The 25,239-nt window shown below is 39.2% G+C and overlaps 1 protein-coding gene across 2 annotated transcripts in view; it reads right to left on the bottom strand.

The window, feature by feature from the left end:
- Supt3h (SPT3 homolog, SAGA and STAGA complex component) overlaps nucleotides 1-25,239 on the bottom strand; it is a 348,399-nt gene that overhangs the window by 70,393 nt on the left and 252,767 nt on the right. For both annotated transcript variants that reach the window (XM_041656171.1, XM_041656172.1), the window contains 4 exons: nucleotides 12,329-12,404; nucleotides 8,399-8,511; nucleotides 7,210-7,317; nucleotides 3,208-3,375 (listed from right to left, as the gene is read on the bottom strand). In XM_041656171.1, coding sequence (XP_041512105.1) covers nucleotides 3,208-3,375; nucleotides 7,210-7,317; nucleotides 8,399-8,511; nucleotides 12,329-12,404 — 465 coding nt within the window. The remainder of the gene's footprint in view (nucleotides 1-3,207; nucleotides 3,376-7,209; nucleotides 7,318-8,398; nucleotides 8,512-12,328; nucleotides 12,405-25,239) is intronic.

Raw genomic sequence — 25,239 nt, 5'->3', positions numbered from 1 at the left:
AACAAATTTCTTGTTGGTAAATCACATAATTTATAGCATTTTACTCAAGTAACCTGAATGGACTATGGTAGAATAATAAACTAGAAATGACCTCTGTTTGTTAATTTAAAAAAAAAGATTTACTAATTTTCATTTTACTTGTATAGGTGTTTCGCTTGCCTATATATCTGTGTGTCCCAAGCATGTAATGCCAGCAGAAGCTAGAAGAAGCATCAGATCCCCTGGAATTGGAGTAGCAGAGGGCTGATATCTGCTATGTACTCTGCAAGACCAGTCAGTGCTCTTACATACTGAGTCATCTCCACCCCTTCTGATTGTAAATATGGAGGCAAGACACATTGGGAGACACATCATTTTAAAAAATGAAGTTAACTTCACCTTTATAAAAGTTAAATACATACATTTTTCGTGAAAATGCCATTCAATTTTTCCATTTTGCCAAGTTCATACTCATCTGCCACTATTAGTAACTGTTAGCATTAACATGAATGAAGTTACCACAGGCACTTCTACATTTTCTTGGTTTGTCCACCAAGTTCACCAGAAGAGAGATTTGTAATTTAAAAGTTTATTTTACTTGTAATATTTTTCATCTCAACAAATACCTTATGTCAATATCCAGTCCCTTATCAAGGTGTTTAGAATCTTTTCAAATTAAAGAAATATTCCACATTTAGAAATACTAATTTAGTAGTGATTCTGGTATTTTCTAATCTTCAAAGTTGTTTAGGAAAAAATAACACTAAAGGTATTTGTTCTTTGTTTCCAAGAATTGTATATATACCTCAAATACACAAGGCGTGTTAGATTTACCAATTCATTTTTTCCATTCTCATTAGCCTGACATTTTAGGTACTGTTTAAATTTTCAATAGTAAAGTCAATATACTTTGACAGAATATAGTGTCCTGTTGCCTACATCAGCAGAAGTGTCTGTGCTCATCACTATGGCTGGCTTTCCTTCGGTGACTTGGTAAAGTCCACATGTCAGTTCCTCTTCCTCTCAGCTGCACACATACTCCAACTTTTCATGTCATGTTTCTTCATCCAGAGACTGATGTCAAACACTGGATGCTCAAGCATCAGACCGAGTCTTCCACATCCCTGAACTGACTCTTGCCTCTGTTGGTCTTTGTTAGTTATTGCACAAAATCTCTTAGCAGTTTGAACTCTCAAGGGTGGTAGATAGAAATTATTAATAGATAAAAACTTCTGTTGGCTCTGAATTCTAGCCATGTTTATACCGGTTCTGATTCTTCTAAGTTGTAAAAATCTGGACAAGGTAAGGAGTGTTTCTCAGTCATTCTCTTACTTAGAATAGTTCATGGTTTCAGGACCTTGAATCTCAGACAACTTTTTCTTATTCTCTCCCAAAGGTAGATTAGATCTCAGGCTAAGTTTGAAGACTTTCCAAAGAAAGAGCCATGGTTCATGGGCCAACTCATTAACATGTAATCTGTATCATGTGGACAGGGGTGCTTTCCTTGCCACTGCGCAGGAGACCCTCTCAGGGCTTCACCCTCCCTACCCAGGTTAGATTCTCAGCACCCACTGGCAGCTCACAAAGGTCTGTAATTCCAGATCCTAGGGATCAGTCACCTTCTTATGGCCTTTGAGGACACTACATGCATATGACACAGACATACATGCAGGCAAAACCCACATATGCATAATTAAAAAAAACGAAACCCAAAGCTAGGCTATGGCAGCACACACCTTTAATCCCAGCACTTGGGAGACAGAGACAGGCTGACCTTTGTGTGTTCGAGGCCAGCCTGGTCTAAAAAATGAGTTTCAGGACAGCCAGGGCTGTAACATAGAGAAAACAAAAACAAAAAACAATAAAAAAGAAACACTGAATATGGCCTCAGCTTATACAGCATATTGCATAAATTACTTTGCCCACATTAATAGAACTACATGTAAAATATAAAGCCTACAGAAGAAAACGAGAATATCATCATGACCCAGAAGCAGGAAAAGGATAAATTAGAATTCACCAGAAATTCATCTTAGGTAGATTAAAAGACACTATTAAGGGGATGGTGCAGTGGCACACACCTGTCGTTTTAGCACTCAAGAGCAGAGGCAGTGAGATTATGAAACCGGTATGGGCTATAAAGTGAAACCCTATCTTCAAAAAGATACCACTGAGCTGATCAAAAGGTAAGTCACAAACTGTGAGAAAGCCCATGTAAAGTAGCATGCAACAACAGACCCTTTACCTGGCATGTGTATAGAACTCCTACAAATTGGTACTACCTTCTCATTACATATATTAATTCCTTACCTGTGAAAAATCCATTAGAATGGTTAAAGTAAAGCTAGTGGTAACAGCAGACAGAGAGAGATAGGAAGGGGAGGGGGAGGGAGGGGAAGAGAAAAAGACAGAGAGGGGAGAGAGAGAGAGAGAGAGAGAGAGAGAGAGAGAGAGAGATATTGCAGGATGGCAATAAGGATAGTGTTCACATTAGAATTCTCTTAACTTCTCCTTGAGAAAAATATCTTGTTTATGCGTACTGGTGGAACACGGTCCAAGAATGGAGGTATGTGAGTAGATTTGAGTGCTTGTAAGAAATTCCAAGAAACCAAGACACAAGTGACCTCTGTTTCTTTAAAAACATGGAATTGTTCTTAGATTATGCCTTTGTGCCCCTCCCAGATGTAGTGAATAGGAGTGAGTTCACTTCAGATTAGTCACTGCAACTGGCTATTGCTTGTTTATATGCCTTCATGAAAAAACAAGATTTTGCCCTGGGTGGCTTACCCACCACGTGTGACTTGCCCTTGTGATTGGACACTTTATTCATGTGACTCCTCTTAACCCTGAGCTATAAACTGTCTGATGCTTGAATAAAGTTGACTATTGCATGAGACTTTAGTCCACCTCATTTATGGATTTCATCTTCCCAGGTCCCACTGCCTCTAGACTGGTAACAGTACCCAAAAGTTGTTTCAAGTCTGACTAGAGGTCATTGATTATGGGTACCTATAAGCTGACTGCTTCTTAAGCTTTGAGCTGTGAGAAACACACACACACACACACACACACACACACACACACACCCACACCATTTTTTCATAACTATAAAAACCCCCTAAACCCAAAATTTTTCTCTCCACTCTCTATCAAAAAAGAAAGGAAGAAAGTCAAACCAAATCCAAAACACCAAAACAAACAACCACCACCACAACAAAGCCTACCAACCTTTTTCCTCTTTCTCTGCTTGCTTTTACTAGAGTCTTGTCCTGTACTGCCATTCCCCAGGGATCCGGATGTGGCTCTCCCGGAATGCTGAGATCCAGAAGAGGGAGCTGTTGGTGTAGCAGGCGGTGTGTTCTCAGGAGAGTCTGGACAGGACTTCAAACAGGACCCCTGTACAAAGACATGGCTTTGAGATGAACTGACCAGACCTCCTAGCAATACATTATCTTTACACTTAATACCATTTACAGCTTAAAAATTTATTCTTGTCTATTCCATAGAAATGGATGTCTTTCCCCTAAAGTTCTAGTTATAATAATTTTTAATCTAATTATTCAGACAAAAATTCTACATGTACTGCCTCTAAAGTTAAATTTGCTGGATAACATGGAAAGTTTGCTTGTATTTTAAATTTACAAGTCTCCAAAAGAGTCTCTAAACTCTCCCCAGACTGGATGGATGGCTTTTAGACACTGTGTGTGTTAGTTACTACCAGCATTTTCCCCATAGCTCAAAATCATTTTAGGATCACCGAGTCTTCCAGTCTGCAATGTCCTCTTCCCTTTCTTAATACTGCTCTTTTATTTATTTGAAGTACAAGCCTGTTATTTATTTCATCTCAAATATTTGAAGAACTGTCCTTTTAGCATCTTCTTTTCTATGGTCAATTTCTAACTTCATTGAGCCAGTTATCACAGACAGGCTTTTAAGCTCCTCCACAGTTCCCCCTTAACTCCCCTTCACATGCGCTCACTGGGTGAATGACATCCTACAGGATGGAGTTAGGAAACAGGTCCCTGCACTGGCAGGTAAATGCCTGTGGGGGGGGCAGGTGTGGTCTGACCCTAGAGATAGCCAAAGTCACCTAGGCTATTAACCAGCCTTCTAAGAGGAAAGAGGTTACACCTTTCTTTCTTTGAAGAGATAATACTGTATGTTCAGCATTTCTGGTTTCCCCAGTGCTTTTTTGTGAATGAAAGGACCTCTGTGCGCCCAACAGGATGGTCCCTAAATGCCATAACAAGACATTTTCTTGTCAAATAACAATACTGGCTTTTAAGAATCTATAGATATTAAAGATTTATGAGTCATTTTCTTACATAGTCTTACCCACACCTTCCTCATTCTATTAATCATACTAACCATGCACTCTGAAGATCAACCATTCTCTATAATATAGTAGAAGAAATGATGTTAGATTTTGCAAACCCCTTGTTGAAATTCTGGTACTGGTCTCAACAGTATTTCCTTGATCAGACTGTCTGGAGACACCATCAAACAAGAGGCAGTAAAGCTAATTTTGACTGAGTATCTTTCGCTCAAAATGCTTAGGTTCAGTTTTGTTTCAGAGTTTGTAATTTTAAGAAAACTATTTTGGAATATTTACATAGCTCCAAGGGATCATGCCCACATGTGTGTAAACCATATGCTGAAAAAATATATAGAAAACCATTGCTATTACATTTGCTAGTCGAGTGTCAGGAACCCAAGCTTAACCAGCCCGGTTCCTCATGTAGTTAGTGTTTAAGGATGATGCCCCTCAGACAAGATGAACCCAGTCAACCTGGTGACTGATTACCATACACTGGCACTGATGTCTGGATCTCCTAAGAGCATCTCTTTAATATCATACTTCAGCCGAGATCTTGAACTAGTCTTTGATAATTCGCAGTAGTGTGTAACACTACACAATCCTAAGTTTTAAATTTTTTAAAATAGAACTTCCAATTAGTTCTCTTTGGTAAGGTTTTAGTTTTACCAGAGTTACTCACTTCCAGTCCTTGTACAATGTGCTTTTGCTGCCTCTGAGGCCCAGAATGAACTTTCCCGCTAGCTTCCATACCTTCAACACTTCGATGTCGACATGCATGCATACACATGAGAGTGTTTTAATTCTCTAGATGGTTCATTTGGAAGTCAGTATAATACACTAACTTGGCTTCTGTGCTTGCTCATCTATTGGCTTGTTTGTTTTACAAATCATTCAGTCTCTCTGAACACAGCCACTATCATTCTCCAGATGCCCCTCTGGCCCATATTTGGCACAATTCTTCATGTTAACTACTGATTTGCAATGCTGATGAGTGAGAATTCTGCTTTAGCATGGAATTATCTCTGTTCTATCAGATAATAAAGGGCAGGAAGGGAGACAGTCTCTGTAAATGTCTACTTTGACTACCAGTCACAGGGGAGGGAGAGTAGGTGGATGTCAGGCCAGGAGAAAGCTTGGGGCAGACACTGACAGTCTGTCAGGAATCTCTCTGAGATTCATGCTCCTGACTCCCAGAGAGCCCAGGAAACCCACTACACATAGGACATTTTTTTCAACTGTTCTTTAGCTGGGAAAAGAGCCTGTGGTTGCTGAGTAGTTGCCCAGGGTAGCTTGGCCACCCTGGAGAAACAAGAAAGAAGGATGGGGATGTTGGGGGTGTTTTCTGAGACTTGCAAGCAATCACTTGAATGCTAAGGAAAAACTGGGTTGTTATGTTCACAGTAAATTTCCTCAATTAGAAATGTTACAACAAATTTGTCTGATGTTAATGGAAAGCACACTATACACATACTCATAAAGCATCAAAGACATTGCAAAGGGCACTCTTTGACATCATAATTGGGGTTTGAAACATAAAGAAAATAAAGAGTGTTTAATCAACTAAGTAAGCTTTAGGAAGTTTTCAAGCATGCTGACTGATAATGATGTATGACCTTTTTAATGGCCATAAACATTTCAATCCCTACTTGGATTTCAAGACAATCTGATTCTCCAAGGGCTATGAGAAAAGTTGAGTTGACTTCTGGTTTGTTAGTAAGATACTATATGCGAAGATATCATAGCATAGATCCTAAGCATTATAGCGAAGAATATATAACTTGGGGTCCATGGTGAATCCACAGACTAATAGAATGGCTTCAGGGTCTCTTTGAACAACCCAAAATTATACTAAAAAATGTGTATAAATCCAGAAAAGGATTTATAGTTTTTTTTCAGACATTCAAAAAAATCCTTGGCATAAAGCAAATCATAACTGTATTTTAGAAGCGGTCTGAGCTACCATACTCATCCACAGATAGTAACAGGAAATAGATGAGTACTATTAAATGGGTTTTGCTGTGTTCAAGTTACACATTTCGGCCAACTTGACCTAAACTCACTTTATAAGTACACATGCAGATGTGAACCTACTCTGTCTCCTATGGCTCGTAGAGTAGATGATAAGACACTGCTGCGTTTGTTACTAAGACACTCAAATGCTGACGGATGTATTCGACATGTTCTGTTGCATCTCTTGTTTTCAGGCACAACGTGCAAAGTTATGCAAAGGTTACACATGTTGAAATTTCTCAATTCCTATTGAAAACATCCCAGCAGCACAAGGGAGATAGAGCAGACAAGGGGTGCCAAAATGCAAACTGAGGCTAGATGGAGCCATGTCAATATAAATTATTGTTTAGATAAATCACTAAATGAAACGGAAAGTTATGAATAAATATTAGGAGTTATTACATAAAAATACATCCCCAGTTCACTCCAGGGTCTCTTGATTTCTTGTAGACTAAGCAAGAATTGTACCATTGATCTACAGCCCCAGCAGCTCTCATCATTTGAGCTACAAAGAAATAGCTTTCTCCAGCATTATGTAATTATATAGACTAATTTATTCACTTCACATGTCTCAGAGCAAGACAGGTTCTGCAATCATCTGTCTGTCATTGAAGGGCTAGGAAAGACAAGGATTCTTTAAAAAGATTTTTTTAAATTTATTAAATTTCATTATTTATTTTTTAAAAAACAAAAAGGGGTCAAAGGGTGAAAAAGAGTCATTATATCAAATGGCTCCTCAGGGCTTGGCACAGGAAATGCTCAGTCATTATTTGTGTAAATGGTCAATGGATTAAGATTCTCTAAGAAAAGACCACACATTCCTATAAAACGCTTTCCAGAGAAGAACTAATGTCAACATGTAACAAGTACATAGATGTGTTCTCAGATTTTCTGATACTCACCTCAGCTGAGTTATGATACTGAATGAAGGTTGCAGAAATGGCATGGCTGAAGGGGTCCCCTGCCTTGGAAACCATATCCTGCCTCACGAGAAGAGCCAGATCCACTACCTGAAGAACAGAGTAACAAATATAAAGTGATATAACTGGAAATAATCACTAATGCCATAGAAGAGGGTAGCACACTCAGAAGGTTATTGACATTAATACTGTCTGCCATCCATTTGGAAGTGAGCACAACCTTTCATTGACTGGTGACTGGGCCAATTCACAATCACAAACGACAAGTTTGATTTTCTAAGGGAGCAGCTTTCAAATTTCATTTTGTTATCAACAATGGAGCATTTTAAATGGGGATTTCTGTACTGTGAGCCCTGGGATTCCAGGCTAGCTTAGGGGTCTCCATTCTCAAAATGGGCTAACAAGTGGCTGATCCTGTACCCTAGTGACCATACCCAGGAGGGACCACACTTGCATATCTCCAGAGATAAAGGGGTCACAGACTTTGACAGCCACTTATTTAAAAAATCAGAAACAAGATTTTAAACAAATCTGTTGAGGATATAAGACTTCAACATTGAGAAAAAGTGGGCATTCCATATATAGTTACAATAAAGTTGAAGAATCAGACATTTAAAATATATTTTTGTTAAACTATCAAGAATTTTATACATGCCAACAATGTATTTAACTCATATTCACCCCCAACTCTTCTAGTTCTTCCCAGATCTACCCCATCCTCGTCTTCTGTTTTAATAATCCTAGTCCAATTTGTGCTGGCTTTATATGCCTGGGAGTAGGGACACCCGCTGGAGCATGGTTAACCTACCAGGGGATAGAACCTTAAATAAAATTGGTTCTCTCTCCCTTGGAAGCCATCACTGTCAAAAGCTCCACAGTTAGGAGTGGGGCATGTGAGCTGGAATGTAGACTATATTAAGTTTGTGCAGGTCTAGACACATTATTCTTTTAAAAAGTAAAAATAACAACAACACAAAACAAAACCTTATAGCCTCGAGAAATAGCTATACAAAGAAACATAACTGAGCTAAATTATAGAATATGATGCATTTCAAAAGAAAATGTATGCTCTTCTTATCCCAACTAGAGTAGCAGGTGGAATAAAGAACTGATCATGGGCCCAGGGAGGAGAAATCAGCAGGAGCAGTTGATTGACAGTTCAGACTCTTACCTGTGCCACTGTTTCATACGCTAAGTATGCCAGAATTTCCATAGCTATGACATTGGGCTTTATCTCCATGCTGCCGCAGTCCAGCCAGTCTCGAAATTTGGAAGCTTTTTTGGCTATTAATTAAAAAGAAGAGAAATGTTTTACTTTTTAACATGTTTTAACCTTCACATGATTGTAAGAAAATAGAAATATTCCTCCTGAAACTGCATAGAAGAAATAACACCCATAGAAACAATGTTTGGGAAGTTCTCTTAACGTCTAATTTTTTTTTTTTTTTAAGAAATCCAAGGTTGGAAACCTTGGTTAAGAAGCAATACCATGGTTTCATTCTACAAATTTCTCATGCACTTGGATCTTTTATCTCTCTGTGGTGGATGACATGGGACATCACACCCTCTAACCTCGGGTCTCTAGGATGGATGGCATGATACACCACACCTTTTCATCCTTGTATTTCTCACAGAGCTCTAGAGTATGTTACCATTGGCCAGAGTTTTAATTATTATCATAGAAAAGCTGCTTTCTTCATACAACTTAGTTCTTATGGAAATAAAACTCTGGAAGAAGTTGTGATGAAGGAATACCGAGAAAAAAATTACATATCCAATCCTCAAAATGTACCTACTACTAAAATAGGCTCAAAATTGTGAATTGAGAATTAAATAAAGCATTGCTGGCCTGAGATAACCTGTAATTATTACGTCTTTGCTGACTATGGAGATGTTAGAATTCTTAGGCCTGACTCTCCAAACCAGACTTACTGCAACCTGCCCTTACTACCATGGAACTGAGCTGGCCTTGAGTCTCGTCTCTGTGCTCCTGTCTGTTCTCCCCTCAACCCTTCTTCATCCACACAATCCTGACCATCCAGGTCAAAGGCAGACTTCTTACAACATTTACGGACACAACTACAAATATTTCCTATGTGCATAGATTTCTCAGACCTTAGTTCTTTGTTGGTAGAGAATATGCCCGAAGCTCCTGGATACCTAATTGTATGATGCAGATATGGAACCAAGCAGCATACACCTTTCATTAAATACCTGTAATTGTCTGGATGGGGGCACACCTTTAATCCCAGCACTTGGGAGGCAGAGGCAGGAAGATCTCTAAGTTTGCAGCCAGCATGGACTACAAGCAAATTCCAGGACAGCCAAGGTTGCACAGAGAAACCTTGTTTCAAACAAACAAAAAAACCCAAAAACCTAAACAAAAAACTCAAACAAACAAAAACAAACAGAACTAACCATCAAACACTGTAATTGTCCCAGTACTAAGTAGAGCTGAATCTGAATTTGACATAGAACCTTGCTTAGCCATGACTAATATAACTAGTAAATTAGAAGGTAAAAGGTGGTTAGTAAAGTTGTTTTTTTTTTTTTAAATAAAATCTGCAAGGGAATCTTTAAAAAAGATCATCCTTTTGACTATTCTGGCCTTACTAGTCTGTAAAAGTCTCAATTCAGAGCATGCTGTTTGGCTCTAGTCAGAATTCTCATACATTCCACATACAGGAGAGTTTTCTTTTAAATAAATCACAGAAGACATGAAGTCCTGCTATTGAAGCACATGTCCAAAACTGTCAAATGTGGCAGAATTATGATAATCCCCCTTAAAGCTATCTCTCTAAAGTAACCGGTCTTCACATCCTCTGACAGGCAACATTCCATCTAACTAGCAAGCTGGAACAGCTCACTAACACTTGTTCAACATCTGTGGAATACTTCTGAAGTTCAAGTGAAGAGGCAGCATTTTGGCAAGATCAATAAAATGGAACTTATTGCCCATTTCCCTCTGACAGAGCATTAGAACACAGAAAAAGCACAGAAGCTGCTGTAAGTTATTTATTTTGAAGGTAAGAAAAGGGTCATTATTAGTTTTCAGCCATGAGGAAGAGAATTAGCAGTGTCTTTGTGAGACTGGAGGCGCTCAGAATGCAGAAGTCTAAGTACCCGCTGCACAACCAGAAAGCAAAATACCTGGTGCCAACAGACTCGCCATACCTATTTCTGTAACAAATTCACAAATGATTATATCATGCTTGTTTGTTTTGTTCATTTTTTTTTTGAGACAGGGTTTCTTTGTGTAGCTCTGGCTCTGGAACTCACTTTGTACAGCAGGATGGCCTTGAACGCTTGCCCCTGCCCCCTGAGTGCTAGGATTAAAGGCGTGCCACTCCAACACCCAGCAAAAATATATTTCTTTAGAGAAATTCTAAAGTCCAATCTTTACAACTTTTAAATATCTGTCTGTGTGGGGTATGGGAGTCATGTGTACATGAGCCACAATGTGCATATGGAGGTCACCCAGTACGCACAACACCAGGGATCCTAGGTACTGCCAAAAACAGGTCATGGTTCCAGTGTGCTGGTAATTCATCAAAAGGAGAAGACTGCAAACAGCCCAATACTCTGCCTGCACAGGGCTGGCTTCTCGATCTGCTCTGATGAGCCTTTTCAGCTTTGGTATTTCCATCATAGAAAACAGGTTCTTCCACCTAGGCTTCAAATGAAGCTCCCACAGATACTATATGAGCAAGTATTTTTAATGCCAAAATCCTTTCTCCCCATCCCACAGAAAAGAACATTATGCATAACATACTACTTTATCTGTAATTTTATCAGAAGTAGAAAATATTAAGCTTCATCTACTATAGTTTTCTTGTGTGTGCTCAATGGAACAGTAGAAAAGAAATAAAATCTAATTTTCAAATGAAAGATGCATTACCAGACTAAGGCCATCAGTTTTAGTGTGCAACAGCACTTCATTTCTTCTTGTAAATTCAGTTTAAAATATGATTTAAAAAATAGTTCAACTGCACTAAATGCTACTTTATGAGCTGGAGATTTATGCTTATAAAATACTTGAATGCTGTATTTAAACCCCAAAATTACCATACAAAACCCTCTCATTTGCTGAAATTGCCACGATCTGAAGTGTCATTTACTTAATGCTTCACAGATGTCTGATGCCAAGTTGTTAGTCAGATTGGAAAATATATTTTGTTAGGAAAAAAATCTTTCAAAACATGTTTTCGTATATTTTACTGATGTTTGCATGGGGCAGCGCTATTTGAAATGTGTCATTTATTTTCACTTCATGATCTAAAATGCTGCTCTCATTTTCTTTTTCCAAATCAAATACATGGTTATTGTGACCACACAATTGTTTTTCATTTAAAGACATCATTGTTTCTATAACTTCTCAGATCAGGGTCATGCGTGCCTTTGTCATATTTTTAAATGGACTTTTCATTGCCCTTTCTTTTGACCTTTACCCCAAGGACTTTAGTTGTCACTGGGCTATTGACACACAATCTAGTCCACTGTTATAAGGTTGCAAGTGCTTTTTAGAAACCGCTGTTCAGTGATGGGAAGGCACTGACTTTTCTGCTCTTATTCCTGTGGCAAGAGGACTGACTCACGACTCTGGCTAGCACTCAGGGCATGCTACAGTAGGAGGTTAAGGACAAAATGAAACACTCTATTGAGATGCTACTTTGTGGTAACATGAGTGTGCATAAATGGGAATTTGGGGTTTATAATTAATATTGGGAGCTTTTAGATGTCATGACTATTAATGTTCACTATGGACCAGTACAGTCAGCAATACTGTACTTCAGTAAACATGACTAAGAAACGAGAAACTAAAGTAAGAATTGCAAGAAAAAAGAAACTGTTCTGACTAAAGGCTGTACGGATAATTCCACTGCTGTCTGTGTATGCATATGCTCTCAAATCTCCTAACACAACTGACTGTATAGCCGCAGAACATAGCAAAATCTTCAGGGGCACCCCAATGCAGATGCTGTTTCTGTAACGTCAAATATTGAATACATCAGTTTCTAAAGAACAGAGAACATGTCACAGTCTAGGATGTCTGTAACACAATTCCTCACACACCCAAAAGTGAAGTTAAATCTGTACTCACAAAAACTTAGCTGCCGGCTTTCACAGAATTCCGCATATTGAGCTGAATCCATAGTTCGAGTCTGTCTTTCTGCTCTCTAATGGATAAGAAAACAAAACAAAACAAAAAACCAAGTTTTTAAAGAAAATAGATTCTTAACAATCATTTCTAGAGTAGAAACTTAGGCTTCATTTACCATGTTCCATGCCTTAATCTAAGAAAGCGATTAAGTATGGTGACAGACATATAACAACCATGACAAGTAATCAGAGTTGTGCTGGGGCTGGAGCCATGCCCTGCGGTAGAGAGGGAACTGCTCTTCCGGAGGACCTCAGTTTGGCTCCCAGCACCCACATCTGGTGGCTTATAACCATCTACAGCTCCAGCTCCAGAGGATCTAAGGTCTTCTTCTGGTCTCCCTTGGTACTGTATTCATGTACATGCACACGTGTAATTGAAAATAAAAGAGAAATATTACAAAGTAAAAAACAGCAGTTGTAACTTTATTTCTTTTGGATATAAAGCTTATAGTAATTTCTGCTCCTTTGTTACTGAAGCTAAAATTCAAGGACTGGATTACTTAGTCAAAACACATCTAACATTTTCTATTTATCCCGACCTTTTAAAGCAAAAACAAACTGTGCAGAGAGGACAAAGCAGACTTCAAACCCACTATTCACTATCATCGTCCATCTGCTTTACAGTTGTGATGTGGCAAACACTAGAGCAGGAGTCAATGCCTGAAATCCATATATCCCCTCAGATCCCAGTGCCAGAGCTAACAGAGTCAGTCTTCTCAATTACAAAGAAAATAAGGAGAAAGGTAAACACAAGACAACTCCTTTAATCTGAGTCCATGGATGATTCCCAGCTTGGTCTAGCTGCATTCGTGGCTTTGATTCAGTCCTGCAGATGTTTGCTCCTACATTGTCTCACAGAGGTAGCATAATTACACTTCACCCATGGTTTGGTGGCAAAGACTATAACCACTTCCGTTTCCTTGGTAAGGGGAGCAGGTTGAGATGAGGCAGCCTGGTGCTTCTTGGAAGGGACATCTGACCAATAAAGGGAAAAAAAATTCCCTGAGATTTCAATTTTTTCTGCAGTGGGAGGACTTTCAGGAAATGCTTTCTCACAGTGGTGTGTGCACTCAAGAACAATGTTTCTTAGCGGTCATACTACATTTTCTTTCTTGTCCAGTCTGAGTAGAAGTCATTATACAGGTTTGTCACCCGATGCACTGTTCAAAGAGCTGGAGTGAGGGAAAAAGTCCCTTTCTTCCTTTCCTTACTTTCTCCCCAACCAAATATTCTCACAAACACGTGCACACAAATCCAGACTTCTTTTGATTATTTATCTGCTTAGCTCAAGTGTTACTTCTGAGTACACACAGCAAGTATTATATACAGGTAACATGTACATATACACACATGTCTGTATGTGATTTAGTTATTCATAACTATCTATTTATTCATACGTAGTGTGTGTACAGCCAACAACTTGGGATGTTGATCCTTACTTACTGTCCCCCTTTAGTTTGGGACAGTATCACTAGGACCTTCCTCACAGAACAGGCTGGTTTGCTCAGGAGCTTCCAGGGATTTGTCTGTTGATGCCTCCCATCCTCCCATCCTGCCTTTGCTGGGATTACTGGCACATGCCACTAGGCCCAGTGTTGTACCTGAGTACTGAGGATTTGAACACTGGTCCTCAGGCTTGCATGGTAATAGTTTACCAAATGAACTATCCCCCTAGAAACTGGCCTCTTAATGTGACTGATAGGACTCAATAACTGTTTGCTAATGGAAAATAAAAAGCAAACAAGTAAGTGTTTAGGTTCTGAACAAAGCTAGTGGGTTACTAATGTGTTTATTAAAAAAAAAAAAAAATCCCTGCCGGGTGGCGCACACCTTTAATACCAGCACTCTGGAGCCAGAGGAAGGCAGATCTCTCTGAGTTGGAGGCCAGACTGGAAAACAGAGTGAGTTCCAGGACAGCTAGGGTTAGCTACACAAAGAAACCCTGACTCAAAAACAAACAAACAAAACAAAACAAAACAAAACCCAAACTAACACTGATAACACTTAGCACTGCATAATTCTTATGTATTTATGTAGGTGTATGTATGTATGTCTCTGTGTATGATTATAGTGAGAACCCCTCAGGTCAGATGTGTGTGTGTGTGTGTGTGTGTGTGTGTGTGTATGTGATTATAATGAGAACTTCCCAGGTTTGAATATCTATGTCCTAGAAGAATACCTGACACACAGTAAATACGCAATGAACATTCTGAATAAACAAATGCCACCCCTTTATTCAACAGGGCAGGCGATGTAACTAGCTCTCAGTAGCTATGACTCCCGCACTATCTATTTGCTGCCCTGAACCCAGCCACCACATTCCCCCAACAGAGGACAAGACAGAAAGCACTTAGACAAAGACACAACAGTCCTAAAGGAATTCCTAATATCTTTCTTCTACTGAGTTCGGCAATCAAGATTTGGCTTCGGTATACATGCTAAGATAGTTGGGTGTCTGTAATTAAGAATTTTAGTCTTTTAACGTGAGGAGAACTTATCCTAAGAGATTAAGGTTGCCAGGGTGGCCGGCTTTAATTAAATAAAGTGTGTGGCAGTTGGGAGATTCTGTCCTACAAAGCCTATCATCTGAGGCCATTTTAAAGATACTCACAGACGTACGAAGGGCTTTGCGTTATTACAGCTAGCTTCTTTACTTTCTGACACGCTTGCTAGCGCCTCTTCCTTTTGTGCTGCTCATCTTAGTTCTTTTCAGCTCCTTTAGTATATAAGCAGTGCCCTTTGATGTAGGCAGCATCAGGAAGCTGGCCCTAGGGCACTCAGCACTCACAGGAAACACTCAATGCAGGGTGGCTGATGGCAGTGAAGATTTATTGGCATGCTGTGTTAGAGCTACTGGAAGCTTAAAGAGTATCTTGTTTAAGCCTCTTCATTTTAAAGATAAGGAAACTGAGGTTAGGAGAGATGCAATTTGCCAGAAACATATGTATTTGCATTACAAAAGCTTTGTCTAGACTATACTACATTTTTTACTCCAAGGTCCTTGTAGGATGACCTATGACCAGGGATTTTAAGAATTATGACCAAATCGTATGAATTCCAGACAGGGTAAGCAGATTCTAAAATGAAGTTCTACTTAAAAGAATCAAGAGACTGTCCATACATTAAATAATCATGGCTTTTGTTTTCTGTGGTGCCCTTTTTTCCCTTCCCTGTTGCTTCTCTTTGGATGCCAGTGCATTCTGTAGTGTACACGGATGGACCTTTACTAATCTGGTTACCAAAGTCCATCTGGGAAAAGAATTCCCCAGTTTAGTACAATGATATGGTTATAATGACAATGCCTTCTCCACACAGAAAATGCAACCTTTACATCTGTAAGTTTGGCTCATATGGGTCAACTCAGGCACATATTTCCCAGAAAGTGACCTGCAAGTACTGTGAGAGCCATGGCAGGAAGTACGCTCCTTCATGTTCTGGCTTCTTCTTAACAAAATGACAAACTGCAGGCTTAATTTTAAAGGTGTCTCTCTAAAAGGGAGTTCTCAAGTTTAACTGATCATTTAATATGGTCACTAAACTGGAATATAAAAAAAAATCTGTTTTGCCCACATATGCTCATATATGTCTGTGATCCAAGTGTTTGTGAGGCTGAGGTAGGAGGATCACAAATTTGATACAGTAAGATCTTGTTTCAAAAGCTAAGTAAGCAACTACCCATTCTCACTAAACCAAAGCAAACCAAACCTTCATGTTTTTAGAATATCAGAAGCACAAAACCCTGAATGAGTATTGATGAACAATGATCGCTGGCTTAGATCATTTATCCACAAGGGTGGGGAAGTTACACAATGCTCTTTTTTAGCTCAGACAGTCACATGAGCACAAGGTCATCTTCAGATTACTCAAGTTTGGTATCCTCAAGGTCAGTTCCACATATGACCTGATTTTCTTGGGTAATCTCCAATATTCAGAAAAATACACAACACACTCACTTTTCCTCCAATTAAAGCTTGTGGTATTATTAGAGAACAAACTAAGAGCCTATTTGGAAAGTACTGCATTTGAAATTGTTATTGCTAGAGTCTTCTAAGCATCTGATGATATACATCTAACTATATATATATATATATATATATACATACATACACATATACGTATGTGTGTGTGTGTGTGTGTGTGTGTGTCAAGAGGAATAGTTATATTACTAGCCACCCATCTTACTACCAAGAAGTTACAGCCTGTCCTGGTTATCGTATAATGAACTGTGAAGGCAGATTCCTACGCTAGATGGGGTCACTTTCTAGATACTATCTACAGGAAAGTAAATATCTGCATTCAAGCAATATTATGTGGAATTTGTTTTTGTATTATTTTCAGTATCTTGAAAATAACTGACTCTCAGTGCTTCAGCACTTTAGTGCCAAGTTGCCTGTGTCTTTGAAAACACCTTGGGCAGCAACAGTCACTGCTTGCCACAGCCTCCAGCATCTGGATGACTTATGTGGCACACAGCCCTATTCAAGTTCTCCATGTGCTTTCACTGGAGCATGCTCAAAGGTTACAGAAGCTATGTGCTGGCATATCTCCTGAAGCTTCTCAACACATATGACATCTATTTTTCTTGAGTAACTCAGAATCATAGAACATAACCTTTATACACAAATAAAAGTTTATCTGTTGCTGTTTCCATCTCAAAAGCACACATTTTAAAAATCTCTTATTTTGACTACTCTCAGAACATGCACAACTGAAAGCGAAGCCCTTCTGAGTGGAAAAGTATCATGTTCATGGCAATCTCCCTTACACGAGATCAGAACCAGACAACTAACCTGCAAACCCCAACTGCAGTGGCTGGTGGCAGTATTCAACATGGCAATACATGGAACAATCTGTGTGTTCGTGGTATGTGGCAGAAGGACACAGCAGTAAAGCACACCCAATACTGAAGAAATGTCTTAGATCATTTGCAAGGTACTGTCTGACAGGCATGCTTATCTCAGGAGCTGGAGAGAAACCTCAGAACTCTAGTGTCTGTGTGCACTCTCATGCACACATGCGTGCATTCTGCTTGCGAATCTGCTTGTCATTGAGTAGGTTACCTACCACATCAAACAAGACTCCCTTAAAACATATGGCAAGAGTTCCTTTTTCACTTCTCAGAATGCTCATCTTTTGTAATAGGTGGCTGATTCCACCCACAAGTCTTTCCTCTCACAACCTATGTTGGAACAACCACTTTATATAAAAACATAAAGATAAGGCCCTGGTATATAGAATGCCCTGGTAAATGCAGAGGCTCCCCTTCATCCACAGGCCCAACTCACAGCTCTGCCTCCTAAGATAAAACAAGTGCCCAGCTGACACTACATCAAATTCAAGTATAAATGGCTACCTACCACTCCTCCCAACATAAACCTATCTGGCCCTGGGCCACCCTACCTAGGCACTCACTGTTCTTGAATTACAACCAGGAAAAAAATGTTTTATTTTTTTCTGTTTGTGCTGTTTTGAGTGTGTCTCATGTGTAGACAATACAAGTAACACCTGTCTGTGACTCTAGAGTGCAGTGATTACAGTTATGTCCCACCATGCCTAGTAATCAAAAATAATTAAGAAAAATAAATAAGAATAATGAAAATACTAGATAAAATAAAATAGATAAATTAAAGCAAGATTTTTAGAAGGAAATTTTTCCCTTTGAGCTAATTTTGCTTTACTTATGGAAGTCATAAAACATACACAAACACACACACATACATACACACACAGAGTTATGGTAACACACATATTCTTGAAAGATAAAGTCCTGAAATGAGAAGTTGACTTGTTTGATCCACAATTTTCATAGAATAATAAAAATACAGTGTACATTCTATTTCATGACCTGTTAAACACACACACACACACACACACGCACGCACGCACACACACACGCACACACACACGCATACACACACACAATGGGCTCTAGTGGTATTAATTTTTCACCCAGAATGACTTTTATAATATAGCAATTTCACGTATAAAAGGCATTATGAATGAATTAGAACATCATATGATGTATCCTGAAGGAACAGCCGTGGACTCCAGAGCATCGGAGGTTTAGAAGGAATTCTGTATGAGAGTAAAAGACTGATTGAATACAAAGCCCCCTGGCTAAGAAAATCCATTAAATACAGAAAGAGTATTTGTCACATTAGTGTACAGTCGAGCTCTTTCAGTTGGCTTTTAATTCTGGTCTATACCTGTGGATCAAAAAATATTTTGAATTTTTTTCTTTTCTATGTATTTTTGGCTATGAAAATGGTCATGAATTACTTTTATAATGAAAAACAAAGACAATCATAAAAAATTAAAAGGATATATTTTAAATGTCTGTTTAAGGTTTTTCATTTGAATTTATTAGGCTAGTAGTGGGAAAAATTAGATACATAGTAAAATAATACTTTTCTAAGATGAAATGTCCTCTTTAGTGAAAGGCTATTATTAAACAAACAAACAACCACAATAGCAACTTGGTTCACCCATACTTGGTTGTAAATCCAAATTTAGAGTTAGTATTAATTTTTATGACTGCTCCTGAAGTTGTAACATGATGTGGACAAAATGAAATCCACGCAAATGTTTTTCCAAACCAGCTCTTTAAAGAAATGATAGGAGCATTGGCTGTCCCTTTTCTGAATGAGGACAATGTAACATCTATCTGTGTTTTTTCTTTCTTCAGGTGGGGGTGTGTTTATCAAAAAGTATGACTCCTGGCTAAGTTATGGGAGAGGTCTTTTTTGGTAATATTCCTGAAGGTTCTCAGAGGTTTAGAGACTACCCTTGTGGGCTGTCATGGCTAGCTCTGGTGAGGCAAACATGAAAAGGATGACATTAGGTATTTTGGTCTCTGTGGGTAAAACATGAGTTTGCTGCCTGGATGATATGCACACAGATTGCTGTGTGGAATCTGGCTCAGGTCGCTTTTGTAATGGGTATACTCTTTCTAGGCTGGGCTGCCAGAGAACCCGGTGAGTTGGGCTTTACTGCTGGGAAAGCCTGATACTTTCAAACCCTGAGAAGAGGAAAGGGTGTCAGTTCAGCAGCTCTTACCATCCTCCTCATTAAAAATGGGGCTACCAGACAACTTTACAGTAAATATGAGTTACAAATGCTTAAAACACTCAAAGAGAAGCCCAGGGATGATACTCATGTCTATAATTCTAGCATTCAGAGTACTGAGACAGAAAGATTGTAGTAAATGTGAGGTCAGCCTGGGCTATACAGTGAGTTTTATGCTAACCTGGGCTACAGAATAAGACCCTGTCTCACAAAACAAAATGCAAACATAATACAACACATAATAACAAAATAATAATAAAAATAACAGCAACAAAAAAACAAGTTCCCAAAGCCAGAAAATAAAGCAGCTTCTAGCCCTCCCCCCCACATGATCAAGAGATAAACTATAAATAGAGACTAACAAAGTCTATTACATTATGAGCCACTGAAGAAATGAAGTCACCAGCACAGAGACACTTTTTCAGACAATGTACTAAGGAGGAGCTTGGAACAAAACAAACCAAGTTAAGCTGTTTATCCCCATGGGGAGGCTCTTGGCTATTCTGAAGCTCCCTCCCTTCCCCATCAGCTGAGCTGCTGCCATGAGTCAGACATAAGCGAACTGCGCCAGATGTAAGCTCGAGTTAGCACAAAATAATGGGGGAAACGATTTTCTGATACATCAAGACTTAGTCACAGAAACAAAGAGAAAACAGCGGTTTCACCAAACATGACTACTGTCAGAAGAGAGCAGGAGGCACAAGACTATAGAGTCCTTTTGTGTCAGAGTCAATAAAGAAAACATTCCAAATCCTTAACAGGGAAAGCACAAATCTTCATATGACCAGACAAACCAGCATTTTTAATGCTATTTTAAACACTCATCTTAAAAATCTACTTATATATTTTCAAACACACGTGTGTGTGTGCGTGTGCGTGTGTGTGTTCCTGTATGTGTGTGTAGAGATTCAAGGATATAACCTTTGGTGTTTCTTCCTCAGGCACCATTCACCATTTTCTTCCTTTTCCTCCTTTGAGAAGGGTCTGTCACTGTCCTGGGCTCACCAAGGCAAGGCTGGCAGAAAGCCCCAGGGATTCTCCTGTCTCCTCCCTCTCAGCATTGGGATTCAAACCACCCCTCTTTTTATGTGAGCTCTAGGGATAAATTTAGGTCCTCCTGTTTGCAAGGCAAGAACATTACCAATTAAGCTTTCTCCTCAGGTCTCAGGACAGTTTTCTGAATGCAGGAGGCATGCTTGGACAACTGGGAGCATAAAGCCTTTGGATGAGAAAGTCTTCCAGGGACTGATGTTCTAAAGAAGCCCTGGCTGTTTTTAGAGCCATTCTAGGTATTTCCAGAAGCTGGAGCACAACGATCGCCTCTGAGGCTTCAAAGAATGCAGAACAGCAAAATCCTCTGGAATCATAAATTCAAAACCTGTAATTATGGTTATTTAACAAAATGGGTTCTGTTAAGATATTTGATGATGAAATCCCCATTCTCTTAGATGTCAGTGCCCAAATTTTATTCAACTTTTACTTATGAGTAAATGTATTATAACTGTTATTTGATTAAATGTCAGTAGCCATTAGGCCCAGCTCTTAGGTAAGAGGCTTAACCACGGCATGCCCAGAGGGTGTGGAATGGATTACAAAGAGAAATGAAGAAAGAAGGATTGTTTTAGTGACTTGGCAACAGTGAGGCAACATTTCACCTTAAATAAAGTAACCACAAAAACTTTAAAGAAGCAAGAACAACTTTTGCAGAAAAGGAAGAGGTTACCAGAGGTGGGAAGAGGGTGAAGTCAGATGACAAGTGTCACAGCATGAATAGCAGCTGGATTTGATGCACTGCCCTATCCTCTCAATGACGGTGTCAGTGAGGATGGTCAGCTTTCCTCATTTCTCCTCCACACTTGAAGACACTGGTGCTCCTGGGCTCGCTCTGGCTTTCAATATAGAACTATTTTGAAATAATTTTAGATTTACAGAAAAATGACAAAAATAGTACAGAATTCCTACACACTTCTCATCCAGCATCACTACCCCAAATATGCTGTATTAATTGCTTTTCTATTGTTGTGCTATTTAAGAAAGAAGTAGCTTATTTTGGCTTAGGGAGCTGGAGTCCATATGGTGGGATTGGCACGACATGCTGGCAGGAGTAAGAAGTTGGCTGAATGTCATCTGCTGTACAAAGGAAGAAGGGAACAAGAACTGGCAAACTCAAAGCCTGCCCCTAGTGACTACTTCCTCCAACAAGGCTCCACCCCCTAAAGGTTTGCAACATCACTAATAGGAGAACAAGGGTTCAAATCCATGAATCTACGGGGGACATTTCTCATTCAAACTACCACATATACCTTAGCTGACCTTGGGTGTTATGCAGGATAAAATAGGTTTAGTATTTACATAAGAGGTTCTTTTTATCAAGATGTATTGCTGGAAAGCACTAAATCCTACTGTATAACAAGTGATCAGGCTACTGGCTAAGTTCTTAGAATATACCAGTTTTTAGAATATAAGATATTTTCTATCTGATCAACCAAAACCATCTAGAACCCATTGAAATTAATATTCCATGTTGCAACTGTAGAGGCTTAAAAGACTTGCAACAACCTTAGGAAATTATATCTAAAATTTTCTTTTTCCAACAAGAAAATGGCTTTTACCTTTGCAGAATGGGAAACACTTAAACTGAGCAACATGTAGTTTTAATAAGACCTAGAAACGCAATGTAAATGAGCATATCACTCTCCCTCACCCCCTACACACACACACACACACACACACACACACACACCCCTTTACTAAAACTACAGATTATACTTTCTGAGTAATTTTCTCAAGGGTTGGCAAAACTGTTAGGTATTCCAGTAACCTGATGTCACACCCTCTGTAAACTGTGTTTCTGGTCCCAGCACTCTGAAATGAGGATTATCTACTGTATCACATCAGGTAAGCACACATACAGTGAAATGAGCATGCCCTATTACTTTGCATACTCTCCTTTGCATAGTGTTCTCTAGAGGAGGTAGAAAAAAAAACGCAGCCCAGCTGGTACTTATTTTCTCTAGCACAGATTTTAATTTCACAAGTAGCAGGGTGGATATTTTGATTAACAACAAAAAAAAAACCCAATAAAAATAAAGACCTAAAATCAAATCCTTTCCTCTATTTTCTTCCGGAACTTAAGAGGCAGGAAACTCAGTAATAAATACTGGATGATTTCTTCAACCTTTTGATGTCACTGAGTCTTCAGGAACAAAACTTCTCAAATTAACATCTCTCAAGCAGAGACACATTAAGACATTAACACTTGTCCTGTGGTTATGATTATTCTTTGAAAATCAGAGCCCACGACAATATTCCCTCAGAATAAAAACAGACTTAGTACATCAGTTATCTGAGAAAGTATTACTAAATGGAGGGAAATCAATGTCCTGGGTGGAGGATGATGTGGGGCTTGGGAACAGGACCATGAACGTACAAGTGAAAAGCTCCAGTGGCTGCCCTGAGCCCCTTTCTACCTTTCTACAGTTCGTTCCACACAGTAGGCACCAGGAGATGTCATGGCTGTTAAGAAGATCTGCTCCTAGATGCCAGCACAGAAAAGCATGTTTCACAACTGAGCTCACTTCCCGTATCAATGAGAAACGGATCGTAGGAGAGACAGATTCCCTTGTGTCAGGCAATGTGGGGTTTAATCACTGGTAGGCATTTGGGAACCATTTACCATCTCCAACTGCATGTTTTGGTTTAAAATTAAACTAGGTCTACCTTAAAACATGACTTATTTTCTACTAGAAGTTATATTCTTAATTTACCAAGATAGGGTTTTACTAGTTGAGAGCATTAAGAAAACAACCTACATTTATCCTAACTCCAATTAGGGTTCTTTAGAGAGAAAATCTTCCCTCACATAAATGAACACTGGTGCTAACCTTTAGACTTGACACAAGCACCTGCTGAGGTCACCAGGGCCTCAGTCTTCTCTGGCATCCCTGTTGACATTTTAGGCTGTGACATTGTTTTCGTGATCCACCCTGGCTTCCCAGCCTGCATACTCACGTAGTGAGATGAAGAAGATACCCTTACCTTTAAAAAAATTACACAGAAGTCCCATGGAGTGTTTCTATGAACACTTCATTGATCATGACCAAATCATGTTACCAAACCCAGCTGGAGGTAAGAAGAGAAATGTGGCAGCTTGTCTATATGGCAAAATATCTAGCTACCAGTTAGGGTTTTGGAATCCAGAAAGAAGAGCATAAATTCTGGGTGTCAGGCAGCTGCCTCTGCCATAGTATGTGACTGAGGAACAAATACATTAATTTTATGTGTCCCAACTCACCTATTTCCAGAACTAAGTTTTGTAGTCATAAAGATCTATAGTGAATCTCAAATGAAAATACTGCTTATCAACATTTTAAAAATGTAAGTTTACATATTTTTAAACTTCATGACATCTTCTCAGGAGATGAGAAAGGGCCACACCAGACAGACAAATGGCATCAACACGATCCTAACTATAGAAGATGAAGAAGCATGAGTCTAGGAAGACATAGACTTCCTGATGCTTAACAGAACAATTCAGGGAAGGTGAGTGATATAAAAAGGAGCTCGAGAAATGAATAGTTCACAGATACCTAATATTCTGTCTCTTTTCATTTATGTACATTCTCGCAAATGCTCTTGACCTGCTCTATTCTAGCCCTTCACCAGAAGACTAGATAAAGCTAAAGGAAGCACATCGATTTCATTTTCATCAAAGAGATTGTTATTTTGAGAAGTCTATAAAGAAAAAGCATATTTCATGACATTCAAAATATATCTTCAGAGGACTAGACAGTGTTAAACAGGGCTAACAGAATTCCAGCCCAATCTACATATATTCTATACTAACTCAGGGAATGTAGTATAAAGGTGCCTTAACAAATGACTACTCTTACAGTTACCTAAGCACTTTGCTATGCTTGCTTAGGCATCGTTATATAAATGCCATCACTGCTGAGCAGTGTCCCTGAATTTTAACCACAATGTGCACACTTGCAGTGTTCTATGCCATCAGAGAGAGAACAGAGTGAGTTACACGAATCAACTGAAGTCCCTATGCAGGCTTTTGTCCGACACACGATGAGAATGCTTAGGTAAGTCACTCCGCAAGGCACCTCTGCCTACGTTCTCTCTTCCTCAGTACAGATCTAACATTCCTGGATTCTGCCTGCATCCTGCTTCTCAGTCTGAGAGCCTTAGGGTTACTCATGGTTGTGGGTCCATTCAATTCTACACCGCAATTAGTCTCAGTTTATTTCTACCCATTCTTTGTAGAGAAAGAATGGCAATTTTAATTCAAGAAGTTATTAGACTCCTCAAGATTAATCTATTTTATCTATTTTCATTTTATGTGTAAGGATGTTTTGCCTATATGTATGCATGTACACCACATGCATGTAGTGCCTACTGAGGTCAGAAGAGGGCTTTGAATCACCTGGAGGTGAGAACTGCAGACGTGGAGGTGAGCCACGGTTTGGGAGTTGGGACCTGAATCTGGATCGTCTGCAAGAGCAATCAGTGCTCTTAACTGCTGAGGGATCTCTCCAGCCCCATATCGGAGTCTTAAATCTGGGAAATACACGTTCAATAGTGTGATGTGAATGACACAGGTATGCACGGCATGACTTTCTCCTATTTTCCCCATCTCTCAACTGTACCTCAGAGGTCAAGTTTCTTTTTGTTCCTTCAATTTCAGGTATCAGGAGGTCTGTAACATTTATAATGGAAGAGAGTCTAAAGAATCTGTGTGTTCAGGGTTGGAGGGAATCTCAATGGTTAAGAGAACTGGCT

The sequence above is a fragment of the Microtus oregoni genome, unplaced genomic scaffold (assembly GCF_018167655.1).
Source record: "Microtus oregoni isolate MIOR12 unplaced genomic scaffold, Mior012 000007F_ref0000211, whole genome shotgun sequence".
Classification (NCBI taxonomy): domain Eukaryota; kingdom Metazoa; phylum Chordata; class Mammalia; order Rodentia; family Cricetidae; genus Microtus; species Microtus oregoni.
This window is presented reverse-complemented; position numbering and strand designations above follow the sequence as displayed.